This window comes from Mesoplodon mirus (assembly GCF_964341445.2).
Source record: "Mesoplodon mirus genome assembly, chromosome: 3".
NCBI classification, from domain to species: domain Eukaryota; kingdom Metazoa; phylum Chordata; class Mammalia; order Artiodactyla; family Ziphiidae; genus Mesoplodon; species Mesoplodon mirus.
In genome coordinates, this window is record NC_138978.1 from 27661539 (window position 1) to 27678894 (window position 17356).

The window sequence follows — 17356 nt, forward strand, 5'->3', positions numbered from 1 at the left end:
CCTGGATTAATTGTAAATGTATAATGATCCTAGGGCAACACTAAAAAAAAAAAAAAAAAAAAGGAAGTAGTATAACTGATAGGTTAAGAAACGAAATAAAATGGAATCATATAAAATGCTCAATTAAAACCACAAAAGGCAGAAAAAGAGCAGAAGACAGAAACAAAGAAAAACACAGAAAACAACAGATATGGTAAATATTAACCCAACTATATCAATAATCACTTTGAATATCAATGGTCTAAATGAACCAATTAAAGAGATTGTCAGAGTGGATCAAAAAATGTAGTCCAGGGGCTTCCCTGGTGGCGCAGTGGTTAAGAATCCACCTGCCAATGCAGGGGATGTGGGTTCAAGCCCTGGTCTGGGAAGATCCCACATGCTGCATAGCAACTAAGCCCACGAGCCACAACTACTGAGCCCTTGTGTCACAACTACTGAAGCCCGCGTGCCTAGAGCCTGTGCTCCGCAACAAGAGAAGCCACCACAATGAGAAGCCCACACACCACAAGGAAGAGTAGCCCCCGCTCGCCACAACCAGAGAAAGCCCGTGAACAGCAACTAACACCCAACGTAGCCAAAAATAAATAAATTTATTTTAAAAAATGTAATCCAACTATATGCTGTCTACAAGAAACTCACTTTAAAAATAAAGACACATACAGATTAAAAGTAAATGGACGGACAAAAGTATACCATGCTAAATTAAGATGTGCTTCAGTTACTTTATACAAAGGGTTTTCTAGTATTCCTAGCCATCTAGTATTCCATCCTCTTGCTATGTGGAATGTTTTCATTCATCTTGTTTTGCTTTCTGTACTCAGAGATTTAGTAGATGCCTAATGGGCAAAGCCCTGCTTTCTTTGCCTTTTAAAGAAAAATTCCAAAGGTGCCCAACATCTGGCTCTGTATTTATTACAGGAGGAGGCTATGCTGCTCACCAAAATGTTTATAAAATAAGTTCTCCCCAATCCACTCCCTAATATCACAGCCAGGTAGCCCTAAATGAAAATAAGCCTAAGAGTAACTGTCTTTAGTGCATAATACTGAATCCTAACTAAGTTAATTTTCACATGGTTAGTTTTACAGATGACAAGTCACCTTCAGAGAACCAGGTGTCACAAAACACTACATTTCCATTAAGAACAGAGAAGTGCCTCAAGGGGCACACATGACTAGTAAACAACCGGAAATTAATACAGGTTACTGAACAATAAATTAGAAACAGCTACTGCAGTTCAGGCAGGGACAGAGAAAACCATTTTGTTTGATCTTTGCTTTTCTTAAAAGGACTAAGGGCACATACAACCTTGAATTTAAAGGACAGGAAGAATTTATTTTAAGAAGACAGGAATTCTACCATGATGATAAAACTAAATGCTTGCAAGCAACAAACAATCCAAAACAAAACTAGAATCCCATTCAAGAAAAATAAAATATACACTAACTAGTTTAACAAAATACATTTAAGACCTACACACTAAAAATTTCAAAACTTTGCTGGGGAAAATGGTGCATGCAAAAAGATGAACATGCAATACACAAAATTAATTCAAAATAGATCAAAGACTTTAAGAGCTAAAACAGTAAGATTTTTAGAACAAAACATAGGAGAAAATCTTTAAGACCTTGAGTTGGGTAAAGATTTCTATACCAGAAAGCATGATAAACTGGACCTCATCAAAATTAAAACTACTGCACTTCAAAAACAACCATCTAAAAATAAAAATAAAGGGCTTCCCTGGTGGCGCAGTGGTTGAGAGTCTGCCTGCCAATGCAGGGGACACGGGTTCGTGCCCTGGTCCGGGAGGATCCCACATGCCGCGGAGCGGCTGGGCCCGTGAGCCGTGGCCACTGAGCCTGCGGGTCCGGAGCCGGTGCTCCGCAATGGGAGAGGCCACAATGGTGAGAGGCCCGCATGCCACACACACAAAAAAATAAATAAATAAATAAAAATATAAATAAATAAAAACAAAAAGATGGGACTTCCCTGGCAGTCCAGTGGTTAAGACTCCACACTGTCACTGCAGGGGGTGCGGGTTCAATCCCTGGTTCGGGAAATAAGATCCCGCAGGCCACGCACAGCGGCCAAAAAAAAAAAACCAAACAAAAACAAACAAACAGAAAACCAAACCGAACAAAATAAAAGGGTAGCATAAAAATAAAAAGACAAGCGAAAGACCAGAAGAAAACATGTATATGCAAAACACGTATGTGATAAAGGAGTCATATCCAGAATATATAAACAACTCTTTTTTTTTTTTTTTGCAGTACGCGGGCCTCTCACTGTTGTGGCCTCTCCCGTTGTGGAGCACAGGCTCCGGACGCACAGGCTCAGCGGCCATGGCTCACGGGCCCAGCCGCTCCGCAGCATGTGGGATCCTCCCGGACCGGGGCACGAACCCGTGTCCCCTGCATCGGCAGGCGGACTCTCAACCACTGCGCCACCAGGGAAGCCCAGAATATATAAACAACTCTTAGAACTCCATGATAATAATGACAAACAACGCACATCCAAAAATGGGCAAAAAATATGAGCAGACATTTCACCAAAGATAAACAAATGGTAATAAGCACATAAAAAGATGCTATACATTAGTCATTAGGGAAATGCAAATTTAAAACCACAATGACATAACCATTTCATGCCTCCTAGAATCGCTATATTATATAAGAAAAATAAGAACAAATGTTGGCGAGGATGTAAAGAACTTGGAATCCCTTGTACATTGCTGGTGGGAATGTAAATGATGCACCAAACTGGAAAACAGTTTGAGTTTCTCCAAAAGTTTAACATAAAACTCACATACAATTCAGCAATTCTACTCCTAGAGAAATGAAAAACTGTGTCCACAGAAAAACTTGCATGCAAATGTTCACAGCAGCATTATTTCTAATAGCCAAAAACTGTAACCAACAAACATCCTTCAACTGTGAGTAGTTAGACAAAACGTGGTATATATCCATAAAATGGAAGACAATTCAGCAATAAAACGGAACAAACTGCTGACACATACTACATCATGGATGAAATCTCAAAAACATTTGAAGATAAAGAAGGCAAACAAAAGAGGTCACATACTATATGGCTGCATTTATATGAAATGTCCAAAAAAGGCAAATTTAAAATCAGAAAATAGGGAATTCCCTGGCGGTCCAGTGGTTAGAACTCCACGATGCCATTGCAAGGGGCACAGGTTCGATCCCGGGTTGGGGAACTGCAAGCGCACGCAAGCATGCCCGCTCCCCCCTCAAAAAAAAAAAAAAAAAAACACAACAGAAAATAGATCAGTGGTTGACTGGGACTAAGGATGTGAATGGGGATTAACTGTAAATGGTCAAGAGGAATCTTACAGAGGGGATGAAAATATTACCAAACTGACTTATGCTAATGATTGCACAATACAGAAAGTTACTAAAAATCATTGAATTGTACACTTGAAATGGGTGAATTTCATGATATGTAAGATACAACTCAATAAAGTTGTTTTTTAAAAACAGAAGTTTGGGGACTTCCCTGGTGGTGCAGTGGTTAAGGATCTGCCTGCCAATGCAGGGGACACGGGTTCGAGCCCTGGTCTGGGAAGATCCCTCATGCCGCATAGCAAATAAGCCCATGTGCCACAACTACTGAGCCTGCTCTCTAGAGCCCACGAGCCACAACGAGAAGCCCGTGCACCACAACGAAGAGTAGCCCCCGCTTGCTGCAACTAGAGAAAAGGCCGTGTGCAGCAACAAAGACCCAACACAGCCAAAAATAAATTCATAGTTTGATCTTTAAACAAGTAATGAAAAAAGCATTGAAGAGTCTATAGTAGGCACCCAACAAGTGATTGTTGAATAAGTAATGAGAAAAATAACTATGCAGGCACTGATGTTTTTTTAGAGTACCCTAACACGTGTCTGTCTACTGGGAGGAAGTGTGAAAATGATATCATGGAGAAAAGATCCACACTGGGATAACAGAGATATAGGCTGGAGTGTGCCCTCAAACACTTACTAGCTATGGGGTATCATGAAAGTCATTAAACCATGCTGAGTTTAAGTTTCCCTGTGTAGAGCAGAGTTACTTGAGTGTTTAACATAATGAATGAACACAATGAATGAATGCTTATTTAGTATGGTTGTTAGTGATCCAAGAACTGACAGCCGGTGGCAGTGGTGTAGTATTAACAGTAGAAGCTATATTAGGAATGGCCCAATGTATATTTGGTAAAGAAATGTTACATTTCCTTGGTGACAAATGGTAAATAGACTTATTGAGGTGAGCACTTTGTAACAGTTAAGACTAAAGCATACATGAACCCTTTTCTCAAGGAAACAGACTGAGCTGAGGCAAAGCACTACCAATCAAGACACAAAGTTTCTCAGGAATGGCATTATGATTAACGTGGTACATGCAGCAATGTAAGTCCAATGGAAACACATACATCTAAAGTGCTTAAACAAAGTAAAAAAAATTTTAAGGTAAGGTATGTTAAAAATAAAACCAGGCAGACAGCAAGAGTCATTAAAATAAGAAATAACTCGCACCAATAGTTAGTTCCTTCTCCACAGGGGAAATGTAAATTAAGGAGAAGGAAGTATTTTATTAAATTGTTGACATATTGGAAAGAGGAAAGGCACCATGCATGCAAGTAATGTTTCCAGCTCCATTTTCAAACACCAAGAGCCATAGCATTTGGTTCAGAGGTTGATACAGTCCACAGGACAAATCCGGCCTGCCACCTATTTTTGTAAATAAAGTTTTATTGAAAGATAGCTGCACATTCTTTTACATTTTGCCTGTGGCTGCTTTCACACTTCTACAGCAAAGCTGAACACTGACTACATAGACCATCTGACCTGCAAGCCTAAAATATCTACTATCTGGCTCTTCACAAAAAACTTTTTGCAGGTTTAATTTGTTTACTACTCAGTATATGTTGACACAGTTCAAATGTTTAAACCAAGGAATTAAAAGGGTAAGATTTCTGGATCTGATAATGCACTGGTTTAAAAGCTATCCTGGGCACATTATGTGACAGAATATACACTGACATTGCATGCTTTGGAGTCAAAAAGGTTTTGACTCTAAATCCGTTCAGATATGAGAAGACCTAGCAAGATATTTAACTCAGTTTCCTCACTTCTGTATCATAGACATAATACCATATCTTCCAGAGTGATATGTACAGCACCCAAAACCGTTCATAGTAGCCACTAATAGCTATTTTATAAATGTTAGTACCTTCCATCTACATGCTAGACTGGGACTTTCATCTCCCCTTTTTAAGTCTGCATTAACCCTCATTCTTTAAAGCCAGGCATCCTGTCACAAGGAAACACTGTTGTGCAATACACCCTATTCCTTATCTATCCAATATGGACTTACCAATCTGGAACGTCCCTACAACTTTTCTTAAGTCATGTCCATATACAACATGAGACAGTGAGCTTTACAACTACAGTTCTTATCATGTGAAATCTCAGGATACACACATACACTCTCTCTCTCACATGTCTATGTACATACATACATACATAGTTCTGCCTTAAAACTCATCTCTCAAACTCAGAGACAGCACTCTTAGTTCTAGAATAATAACTATATTATCCTGTCCCCTTCAAGACTTTTTTTGGTTTTTATAATCATTTCCCAGTCTTTGTCCTTCCAAATAAAAGTACACTATTCATTTTTAGTCAGTCCTCATTTCTGAGTCCAGAAAGCCACTTTTAATCTTGCCAGCTAAAAACAAAAAAAGGTCCATGTAAGCTATGGACTTTGGATGATAACGATGTATCAGTGTAGGTTCATCAATTGTAACCAAGGTACCACTCTAGTGGGGGATGTTGATAATGGGAGAAGCTATGCATGTGTGGGTCAGAGGGTGTAAGGGAAATCTCTGTACTCTCCCCTCAATTTTGCTATGAGCGTAAAACTGCTCTAAAAAATAAAATTTTTATTTAAAAATAATAATAATAAATAGAAGATTTTAAAAACCGGAATCTTCCAGCAAAGTGGTCATACATGGTATTTCCCAGGACAGTACTGATTCAGGCCTGTCATCACAGAGTAATTATTAACAGCAACCCCATTAACTCTCAGAAGCATCCTGGGTTGCATGATAAATTATATGGTCACTGTACTTCTATGCCTCAACTTTCCCCATCTAAGAAATAAATCAGTACTTCAAAATCCAAACTCGATAAATAACTAGAGGAAGGGAGTGTGTACCATCATCTTCCATCTCTTGAAAGATTTAAACATTTGCCATCCAAATTGTTAATACAAGTTTCTTTTCATTCTTACAACCGTCTGCTTAGTATCCTCTTCTCCCTCCTCATTTTCCAGGATCTAAATGGTAACATTTTTTTAAACCCCACACAAATAACAAGCTAAACATATAACTGGGAAATATACATCTATACTCATTAGCATACTACGTAGTTTAAGAATGTATATACAAATTTTTTTAAAGAATCTGACAAAAATTTTTAAAACAAAATGCTTTATGTGAGAAAGTAAGATATTAAACATATACATGGGGGAGGGGAGGGGAGTCTGAAAAACAAGGCTAAGTATTAATTGTGGTGATATTTCAGTGGTGATACGAGGTTAATACACTCTTTGTCTCTATTTTCCAGCTTTACTTAAAATGAATCTGTACTGTGTTTATACTGAAAGATTCTCACATGTAGCCAAAGATGTTCATACTAAAGCTGAAGTGAATATACAGGGGAGGCGCCCAAACTTGAATAAATCCCAAACTGCTGTGCTATCTAGGTACAGCCTAAAGAACATGAGGTACCTTCAGGAAGGCACAGAACACCCAGGACACGTCTTAGGATAAAGGGACTGTCCTTTGCTTATGCAAAGTACTTCTAATGTCATCAGTGGCAAGAGACTTCTAGAGTTCAAGGTGGTGTTAGAGTAATGGTTCTTACCCAGGTTTAAGCTTGAAGAGGATCCATGTGAAGAGAGGGAAGGAGGTGGTGTCTGTGAATGTCCTGGTCCCTGACTAGGGAGAGGCATGCCCACGGGTCCAGGAGAGGAGGAAAAGCTAAGGCCGTTATAAAAACTGTGTCCAATGGGGGTCAAGCTGCTCGATGTCCTCTTATAAAGGTCACTGCTGCCAGTCAGGGAGTCACGGCGGGAGCCACTGCCAGTGTTGGAGTTTGCAACTAAAATGGAATTAAAACAATGCAGATAAGAACAGGCCTGTTCTTCGAAGAACAAGCCCAGTGACCTGTTCCTAACACTTTGATCCAGACTCCTTACCACCGCAAATTTGTCAGCAGAGACAGCCTAACTGTTCATGTGGCAGTTCTAAGGGCAGGTAAAGTAATAAAGAGGACATGGCTCAGGTTAACATGAAACTCTTTTTCAAACCATCACACATATGCTAAATTTTCCTTCCTTTTGTGTCTCATATTATGGGGGTGAGGGTGGGTTAAAATCCTCTGATGGCCACATAAGTTATGGGAAAGGTGAAAGAAAATGGGCTAGAAAGAATGCCTTTCATCAACCCAAAGGTTCTAGTAGAAAAATGGAGTAGAAAAAAGATTTGTGAATGGGGTACTGCCCCACTACCCAAGACTTACATACGAAAGCCTGGTTTCTCAAAGGGCTCAATCAAGAGTTATTGCTAGCCCCCAGCTCCAACTTAAGACACTTTCTCTCAAATAAACCCTTCTGTTTTGAGATCACATTGTTTTACAAACACTGCAATTATCCCATTGTTTACCTCACTACTTTCCTGCTTTTTTCTCCCATCAAAACATTTAAAATATCTCAGTTTAATTCCTTCCTCCCACTTTTCCATAATATCCACCTTAATTCTTCTCAAGAGACTGGAGAAAACTCATGACTCTTCAAGGCCTGCAGATTGTGGAGTACATTACCCTATGATCTTTGGTAAGTCCTCCTCCCTTGGTTCTTAACATCCACATTTGTATAATTCCCTCCACATTCTTCCCAATGCCTGCAAAAATCCTCAAGGATTTTCTAATCCTTGAAACAAACGGACTTTGAGAGTATAAATAAGTAGCAACGTGAGTGTAAACCTGAAATAGGCCCCAAATGTGTAACTTGAAAAGTCCATTATCTCAAACACATGTGGAACAGCTGGGTTCCCACGGGGCTCGGTCCAGATCTGCCTGTGGTATCTGTCCAGGGTTCCATGCATTGTCAGTGTTCCATAAAGATTGTAAAAATAATTAAAATTCAGTTTCAACAGCACATCAGTCTGATTTCTACCTGCTGTTCCAAACCCTCCAAGGGCTGATCCCAGAGTGGCGCCGAGAGAACTGCTACTTCCAAATCCCAAGGATGTGTTGGCAGGCTGGGCAGAGCCCTGGGAGAAGAGGGAGCTGCTCTGTGAATTGCTGCTCAGAGAGTTGTTGCCATAGAAAGAGCTGGATGCCAGGTTGTTACTGGGCTGCTGCTGGGGCTGGGGCTGAGGCTGCTGAGTTCCTAAAGGGCGAAATGGTCCATTTGTTGTTCCAGCAAGACCACCGGCTGCTCCATTTGCTGAAGCTGCAGCCGCTGCAACAGCTATGTAGAAGAAAGCAAACCATTTGGCTATGAAAGAGATTGGCCACATTTCCAAACGACATTGTTATCCTTTCGAAAACCTTTTAATGTTGCCATATTTTTTCAAAGCAGACACAAACCTTGTAAAGAACTATACAAATCTGTCTTTGATCCCTTCATCTGAAGCTTCTATTTTCTATTTCTACTTTCAATTCAAAGTCAAAACACCATCGAAGCCAAGTTCACTGTATTGACAGCTCTAAAGAGGCTATAGTTTAAAATACAAATGGATATCAAAAAGTACTCATTTCAAATACAACTACTTCCTAAAATCTCAAGTTCTACAAATATCTACATTAAGGACATTTTTTTCCAGAACCAAATACTGAAGTTCCTCAAATTCCTAGGACACTTGAGCATGTTGCTCTCCCCTAGATGTCCCCACTGTTGCTCCCAAGTTTATAATATATGTGACTTAAAATAAAAACCTATTGCCCCACCCCCTCAAGCAGAAAACAAAAACAAAACAAATACCACATCATCTTAAAATAACGATATGAATTTCACGATATGAAGTGAAATTAGCCTTGGACTTCTGCCAACAGTGCCATTTTGTATGAGTAATCCAACTTCCTATGCTCACAGTAGAGCAGGTCCTTGCTGCTAACCAGCTGGTACATGCTGTCAACAGAATCAGAATCTATTGAGGTCACTTGCTGCTTCTGATTCTCTCTTTGAAAAATTACAGGGTAGAATTCCTACACTGAGAATGTCAAAGTATATTTCAACACAGTTTAAGAATATCATCCCTTGCCCCTTTTAGATCTGAGTGAGTCTACTAAGACGTAAGCTCACCTGCTTGTGCGGCTGAGGAGCTAATGATGACTGGGGCAGGAGCTACAAGTCGAACAGGAGCTCCGAGGCCGTTTCTCGCTCCTGCATTCACCACAAGGGCACCGGTTTGGTCATAGTAAGCAGCAGGAGCCAAGACTGGATAACCTGAGAATATTAAGTTACGTACACATGAAACAGGTAAGTACATATGAATCTAACAAATGTCTCCTGGGCACCAGCATATCTTATTGATAGATAGTTACAAACTCAGCAGTGGGATCCTGGCTTCGCCACTTAAGGTAGCTGTAAAACCCTGAATCTCTGGGTATCCTCATGAGGATAATAATAATACAAGCCTCACAAAGTTCTTGTTAAGATTAAAAGATGAGTGTGAAAGATGTAACATGCTACCTGGCACAATAAGGGGTAGTGTTATGCATTATCCACCAAGTGTTAGGGAATTCGGTGGGACAGGGAATACCTGTGCTCTTCAAAGTGCTAACCACAGTTATCACCAGCAACCATACACTGACAATTTTTTTTATGTTTTCTTGACTATATAAGTTAACAGTAGGTACAAATGATTCCAACAATCAAAGAACTTTCATACCACATAATCTAAGCACAAATACCCTACAAGTTAGCAGGAAAAACCTAGACAGGCTTCAATTAACAGGGTCTTTCCATATTCTATGAGATGGAATCTTCAAATCCTATTGAGCCATAAGAGAAATTACAGGTGACTTCGTAATAAAACATAAATGCTTAGTAATTAACAACATGCATGATGCAAGTTCAAGTAACTCAGTGAATTCATAAATAGATCGGTTCATTTAGGGATGTGCCATGGTCAGTAAGAACCCATAAACTTATACTGAGGTCTCAGAAGGACCTGTTTCAAAGGAATAACCTCAGACTACATGCAATCCATGCAAAGAATAAGACCAGGAGACAGTGAGCTACGAATAACATATATTCAGGATATATATCAATCACAGATAGACAGCTACAAAGCACCTCTACTGTTGGTTTGAGAGAAATCCTAAAAATGTAAGGAGGACACTATCAAGGAATACTAGGAATGTCTTCCTAATAATACTATTCAAAGACATCAGCCTTGGAGTGATGCTGATGCAGTCTGGCCACTCTTTCCACTCTTAACACAGAGGGAGAAAACAGATCAACACCAGAGGAAAATAGCATACTCCAAGCTATGTGTGGAGGTTCACATATCTCCAACATTTAAGACTGAGACTGGCTCAGAACACTAGGTGCTCTCATCAACGAACTATGGTCTAAGTGAGGGCAAGTGTATGTCATCCTCGCCAGTCGCCAAATGATGACAAGCCTAAGCAAGCCAGAAGTACTGCCCATTCTCTTCTGAATCTCCCCCAATAAGCAGGCTTTTTCACCCTCAAATGAGGAGGAACAACAACGCAGCCTCACCTGGCATGCCTGCAGCCAGTCCTTGTCCAAAAGCAAGGGCAGAATTCACTGCTGCAGCTGCCACTAGTGGATCTGCTTGCTGTCCCTGCTGGTTCTGATTTGGGGTCAAAGGACGCTGGCTGGCTCCTCCACGGAGAACCTGGGAGACAGAAATAAATCAACTACTTTCTTTTCATTGGAAACATCTAAGACCCACCACATGCTTAAGTTGGATCAACTTTAAAACTGGTTGTAATGGTTGTAAACCATTTTTCTGATAATGGTTTTATATGGCATGGCTGTTAGGATTAAAAAAAATCCATTAACAGCATTTCATACAGTGAAATTTCATTCTACCATTCTTAGTTTAAACATATTACCTTTATAAGAAGCCAAAAGCATACAAAAGTGATCATTCATTCATTAATCAAATACTTAATGCCTAACATCTGGCAGGTAATGTGGATAAAGCAATGAACAAGACACACAAAGCTCCTGCCCAACTGGAGCTTTTGTTCCAGCGAATGAGAGCTAGACAGTAACTCTACAATAATTAAAAAGTGGGTGAAAAAAAGAGTATGATGGAGTGGAGGAGGGGTTTAGATATGATAAAAAAGGGTAATTTACCCACATCATTAAGTTATAATATCTGTATCAAAACACACACACACACACAAACACACACACACCCTAAACTTTCTTTATGGAATGTGAGAACATTTTCTCTACCCTATAACACTATTCCCATTTATCAGGGCCCAAATGGCCCCAAATGAAATCAACAGGTTTGATTTAGGAGGCTTCTGACTTGACCGTTTCTATTCTTCCTCTCATAAATACCACAAGTGCACAGCAATCTAAATGGATATGAGTATTAGTCAAGAACACTGACATTTCCGCACAGAATACTAGCTCTGTCACTGTGATAAAGGATTTACTTTTCTTTTTATGAAACACAGGTAGTAAGATGCTGATAATCATTCTTATTCTGAATGCTCTGAAGAATCTATTCCAAAAGATCTACCTATACCAGTAAGTAAAAATGCAAAACCCAATACCAAGGCTAAAATTACCAAAGTTTATGCATTTTGCAATGTTTTCAAAAGCAAAGTTCTTATCAGATCATTTTCAATATCACTCTGCTACTTATAAAAGTTACACATGTAATCAAGAACCCGTGCACAGATTTTTCTTGGTAGCATTTGGTAAAAAATGTAAAAGAGAAACACGACAATCAAATATTTATTAATGAGTATTTTAAATGACCAACACTGTCCATATTGGCAAGAAGAGATGTGCAGACACTTAATTTACCCAAACTTTCTTATTTCTTTATCTGTAAAAATAATGAGAGTAACAGCTGATCATGCAGATTTGTAGGAAATATTAGAATTAATGTCTGCAAGGCACAATGCCTAGTACCCAGGAGATAATCAATAACCAATAGTTAATTCCTATCAAAATATTAGGCAATTCATTCCTGTTTGTGAACCAAAGAATCTAATGGACTTTACAACAGAAGGAGTGCTTCAATCTATATAGATAGAAGACTCAAGGGAGGCTGCACAGGTGGGAGTTTGTAGAAAATGCCTAACCAATAATCCAGAAGAGCTCTCACTCTAGGAAAAGTAAACAGCAGGTACAGAGATATGGCAAATACTAATAGTTCAAGAACTTAAAAAAAAAGAAAAAAATCAATGAAAACATCCTTTTCATAGGGCAGAATGAATTAGGCTTATGTTTGGTTAGGAGTTGTGTGAAACATCAGAGGACAGGGAAATGGACAAGGTGCCTGAAGAAAGGGGTAGTCCAGACTACTACTGAGTCCTATTTTACAATCAGGAGAGCAATGTGTTTCCTTTTTGTCAACTCTCTAGAAATCTGTGTGGTACCCTTGACAATAAATCAAAGTTCTTAAGTCAGCTGCCAATATTCATATTTTAATTTCATAAATAAATGTCAAGCCTGAATTTTATGGAAACAAATATGTAAAATTCCACAAGTAAAATTTTATATACAATTAAATCAACAAAAATGACTGAATATCTACTTGTAAAACACTATCCTAGGAGTTAGATTACTACCTATCTTCATGACGTAAAAGGTGTTAAATTCAAATTTCTTTTCAAAGGTACTGATTTAAACACAGCATTTAAAATGTAATAAGCAGGTAGATGCTCAATGGAGATATTTTCATTAATAATCATTCATCCTTCTACAGTTCATCATGCTTGGTAGAATCATCATCTATACAGTCTCCCCTAATCTAGAAAGTTCAGAAGCCATTCTAAACTTTTCTCTCTCAAAATGCAACATCCAACACCAAGCCACCACCTGTGCCTGGGTTCAACCTAATATCCAGGATTTTTTCTTTAACAAACATTTTGAAATAGAGAATAACAGTTTTTTTAATCAGGTGTCAAAGGAACCTTCAAAAATAATGAAAAAGAAATCAGAAGGAAGATGAAGTGGCCAGGATGTCACTGACTCTACTGAAAGTTTCAGCAATTACATTTGGAAGAGTTAGCATGCCTAGAAGAACATAACAAATGCTTTCTGATAAAACGTAAAGGCCAAAAGGCCGAAAGCAAAGTTTAAAAAGAACCTCTCATTTCAATGACTATGACCAAAAAAGTTCACCAAGAATATCGTATTTTCCTGAAACACCTGACGCCAGAAACTGGCAAAAATATCACTGGAACTAAAATATGGCTACTTGTTAAATGGTAATGTTAATAATAATAACTTTTTCATAGTAAGGTTTGTTATTGTGGATGACAGAAAACTCTGAAATAATGTACATGATTATCATGCCCATTTTACAGCTAAGGATATATTCAGAGAAATCATGCAACTTGCCCTAGTTGCAACCAGTTAGTGGTAGAACAAAGACCAGATCTCAGGCTTTCTATCACTATGGTCAGAAGACGTAACAAGTTGTGAACTTACAGACTTGGGTTCAAATCTTCTTCTTTTTTTAAATTTATTTTTGGCTGCATTGGGTCTTTGTTGCCTCTAGTTGCAGCGAGCGGGAGCTACTCTTTGTTGTGGTGCGCGGGCTTCTCATTGCAGTGGCTTCTCTTGTTGCGGAGCATGGGCTGTAGGCGCACGGGCCTCAGTAGTTGTGGCGCACAGGCTTAGTTGCTCTGTGGCATGTGGGATCTTCCCCGACCAAGGCTCGAACCCGTGTCCCCTGCATTGGCAGGCGGATTCTTAACCACTGCGCCACCAGGGAAGTCCCAGGTTCAAAGCTTAGCACCTTAATAGGTGTGTGATCCTGGGCACACAAATTCCATTTCCTTAATCTTATGCTGGGAAGTCATATAATCTACTTATCAGAATAAAAGAAATTATATGTAGAGCACTTAGCTTTAAACAAAAAGCTTCCAATAAGAAGTACTTATTACTATTTTTCTTATTCACTCTATTAGAGCAAATGTTAAACACAGCAATTACTTCAGTCTTCTAAATCCATGATTTGGCAGCCATTTAAACACAAAGATCATCACTTGATATATACCAACTACCCACAAAGAGTAGCTAAGAAATTTATTAATAGGGATCACCCATTCTGTCAACAAATTATCTGCTGAATTCCCTATGCACGTGGTACTAGAACTGTATCTATTGCAAAGAAAATCATGCATTAACTTACAAAAAAAATCTGACTATAAAAATACTGACCCAGACCTACTAGAGAATGGACTTGAGGATATGGGGAGGGTGAAGGGTAGGCTGTGACAAAGCGAGAGAGAAACATGGACATATATACACTACCAAACCTAAGGTAGATAGCTAGTGGGAAGCAGCCGCATAGCACAGGGAGATCAGCTCGGTGCTTTGTGACCACCTAGAGGGGTGGGATAGGGAGGGTGGGAGGGAGGGAGACGCAAGAAGGAATAGATATGGGAACATACGTATAGGTATAACTGATTCACTTTGCTATAAAGCAGAAACTAACACACCATTGTAAAGCAATTATACTCCAATAAAGATGTAAAAAAAAAAAAAAAAATACTGACCCAGAATAAACTAGCTAGAATTTCAAGACCTGTGTTTTTCCTATAAACTTGTAAAATCTAAAAATTTAAACATACACTCTCTTATTAAAACTGATAAAAAGCAAAGGATTCTTGTTTGGATCATTATCATATGTACATATATGAGCTGGTGTTTTTCCTCAAAAGACAGCTTTAATTTAACGATGCTTATCAAAAGCCTAAGTGTTCACTTTATTTGCTTGGGGAAAAAACTCCATTTCTAGGGCTTTATTCCATGGAAATAATCATGGACTTATGCAAAGAATATTAATCTTATTTATAACACCAAAATATGGTTAAGTTATAGTTATAACTTAGTTATATAAATATAACATAAATAATAATGGACTGGTCAAAATAAATGAGATACTCTTTAATAGATTTAAAAACATTAAATAACATGGAAGAGTATAACAAGATGCAAAGCCATGTGGACAGCATAATCCCAATTTTATAGGAAATTAATTAAATAGTAAGGCTGGAATGACAGATACCAAACATTTATATTGCTTTTTTTCTGACAGGAGGATTTAGGGGATTTTTTTTCCTTCAAGTAATCCAATTCACCACAATTTTCAGCAATAAATAGGTGTTATTCTAGTAAGCAAGAGAAAATGGCCTATCTAATATAAAAAGACACTTAGTATTGCAATTAACTATCCTTTCTCATCTTGGTTAAAAAGCTTACTCTAAGTTAAAAGAGATAAAATAGGTATAAGATTTATGTCCAATTCAACAGATGTTACTATATATATAATAAACAACAAGGATCTACTGAATAATACAGGGAACTATATTCAATATCTTATAATAACCTATAATGGAAAAGAACATGAGAAAGAATATATATACATACACACACAAATATACATATGTATGTATATATGTAGGTATAAATGAATCACTCTGCTGTACACCTGAAACTAATACAACATTGTAAATCAACTTAATTCAATTTTTTTTTAATTGATGCTATAAATAAGCAATCTGAAGAACTAGTATTTCCCCTTTGGTAGCAAACTACTTAAAGAGAGAGCCAGAAGTGATCAGAGAATGGTGCTTAGAAAGTAACTACAGTATCAAAGAAAGAAAACTTCACTATCAGTATGAATACTCACTTTGCCACACTTAACTGGAAAATCCTCTAAGCAGTATTACATGATACGTAATACCATGATCTCAACTAGTCACAATGAACAAGGACCTGATACGTAAAAGACGTTCAGTAAAGCACAGTCAAGTCTGAGCATGAACTCAGATACCACACAAGGGAACTCACCCATTCACCATTCACAATTTCTCTATCAGGGACAACACTACCTTTTAACTATATACAATAACTAATATTCGCATTTAGGTGGTATAAATTTTGTTTGCATTTACCTGCTGCTGCCCTTGCTGAGCCTGTGGGGTGGTCTGTTGATTCGCAGAATTTGTTGCTGCGGCAGCGGCAGCAGCTTGCTGCTGGAAAAGGCTGGCAGGGTAGACTCCCCAAGGAGTAACTCCATAATACTGGTGAGGGACCACAGCCGGGCCTAAAAAATAGCAAGAGAAAGGTAAGAAAAGTTTAGACTATTAACAATCATCTCAGTTTCCAAAGACAACACCTGACTCAGCAGACACTACTGTAAAATATTAACTTAAGATATTGATTCATTCTAGCTACTCATGAATTCTATTTTTAAAAAACAGAAAATATCATACATGATCCCCACACCAAAGTCTTCTAAAGTCAGTAATATACTCTAGGCCTAGAGGAAGAAGCTAGTGAATGACCAAGCATTGGAGATACTGAAAGAGAGCATAAGTGATAGAAGATGGAAGGGGTACGTGTAAGAACAGATGGAGGAATTGGCCTTGCTCAAGAAGGGAGATAAATGTAGAGTTGGTGTGCTTGAAGTGATGGAACACAGCAAAAGATTAAGTTGTACCCTGCTTTCAGTGGTAAGGATGGCACCTGAGGTGACTGATAGGGACAGGGATCTTGGTGCTTCATTAACTCCAGAAGCATGAAAATCCATCAGCTGTCTAACAAAGCCCAAACATGCCACTGAACCTCCACGGCTCAATTTCTAAGAGGCTTGGTTTTCCTATTTCTAATGTCACAAAAAAGCATTCAGCACAACTACATCCAGACATTGGTATAAGAAATTCAAATTTGTCAAAGCTGAAAACAAGCAGAAATAAAAAATGTTAACACCTTGACTTCTTACAGACCTGAGTATTCTATACAAAACTAAGCATTCTGGGCTTCCCTGGTGGCACAGTGGTTAAGAATCTGCCTGCCAATGCAGGGGACACGGGTTCGAGCCCTGGTCTGGGAAGATCCCACATGCCGTGGAGCAACTAAGCCCGTGTGCCACAACTACTGAGCCTGCGCTCTAGAGCCCACAAGCCACAACTACTGAGCCCACGTGCCACAACTACTGAAGCCTGCGCGCCTAAAGCCTGTGCTCCACAACAAGAGAACCCACGACAATGAGAAGCCCGCGCACAGCAACGAAGACCCAACACAGCCATAAAATAAATAAATAAATTTATT

At 38.8% G+C, this 17356-nt stretch overlaps 1 protein-coding gene across 16 annotated transcripts in view; it reads right to left on the reverse strand.

The window, feature by feature from the left end:
• Positions 1-17356, reverse strand: part of PUM1 (pumilio RNA binding family member 1) — a 131362-nt gene that overhangs the window by 26601 nt on the left and 87405 nt on the right. For 12 of the 16 annotated variants that reach the window (XM_082616132.1, XM_082616131.1, XM_082616130.1 and 9 more), the window contains 5 exons: positions 16198-16349; positions 10796-10934; positions 9371-9514; positions 8240-8536; positions 6928-7164 (listed from right to left, as the gene is read on the reverse strand). In XM_082616132.1, the coding sequence (XP_082472258.1) occupies positions 6928-7164; positions 8240-8536; positions 9371-9514; positions 10796-10934; positions 16198-16349 (969 nt within the window). The remainder of the gene's footprint in view (positions 1-6927; positions 7165-8239; positions 8537-9370; positions 9515-10795; positions 10935-16197; positions 16350-17356) is intronic. The other 4 variants (XM_082616128.1, XM_082616142.1, XM_082616141.1 and 1 more) reach the window with 2 other exon arrangements.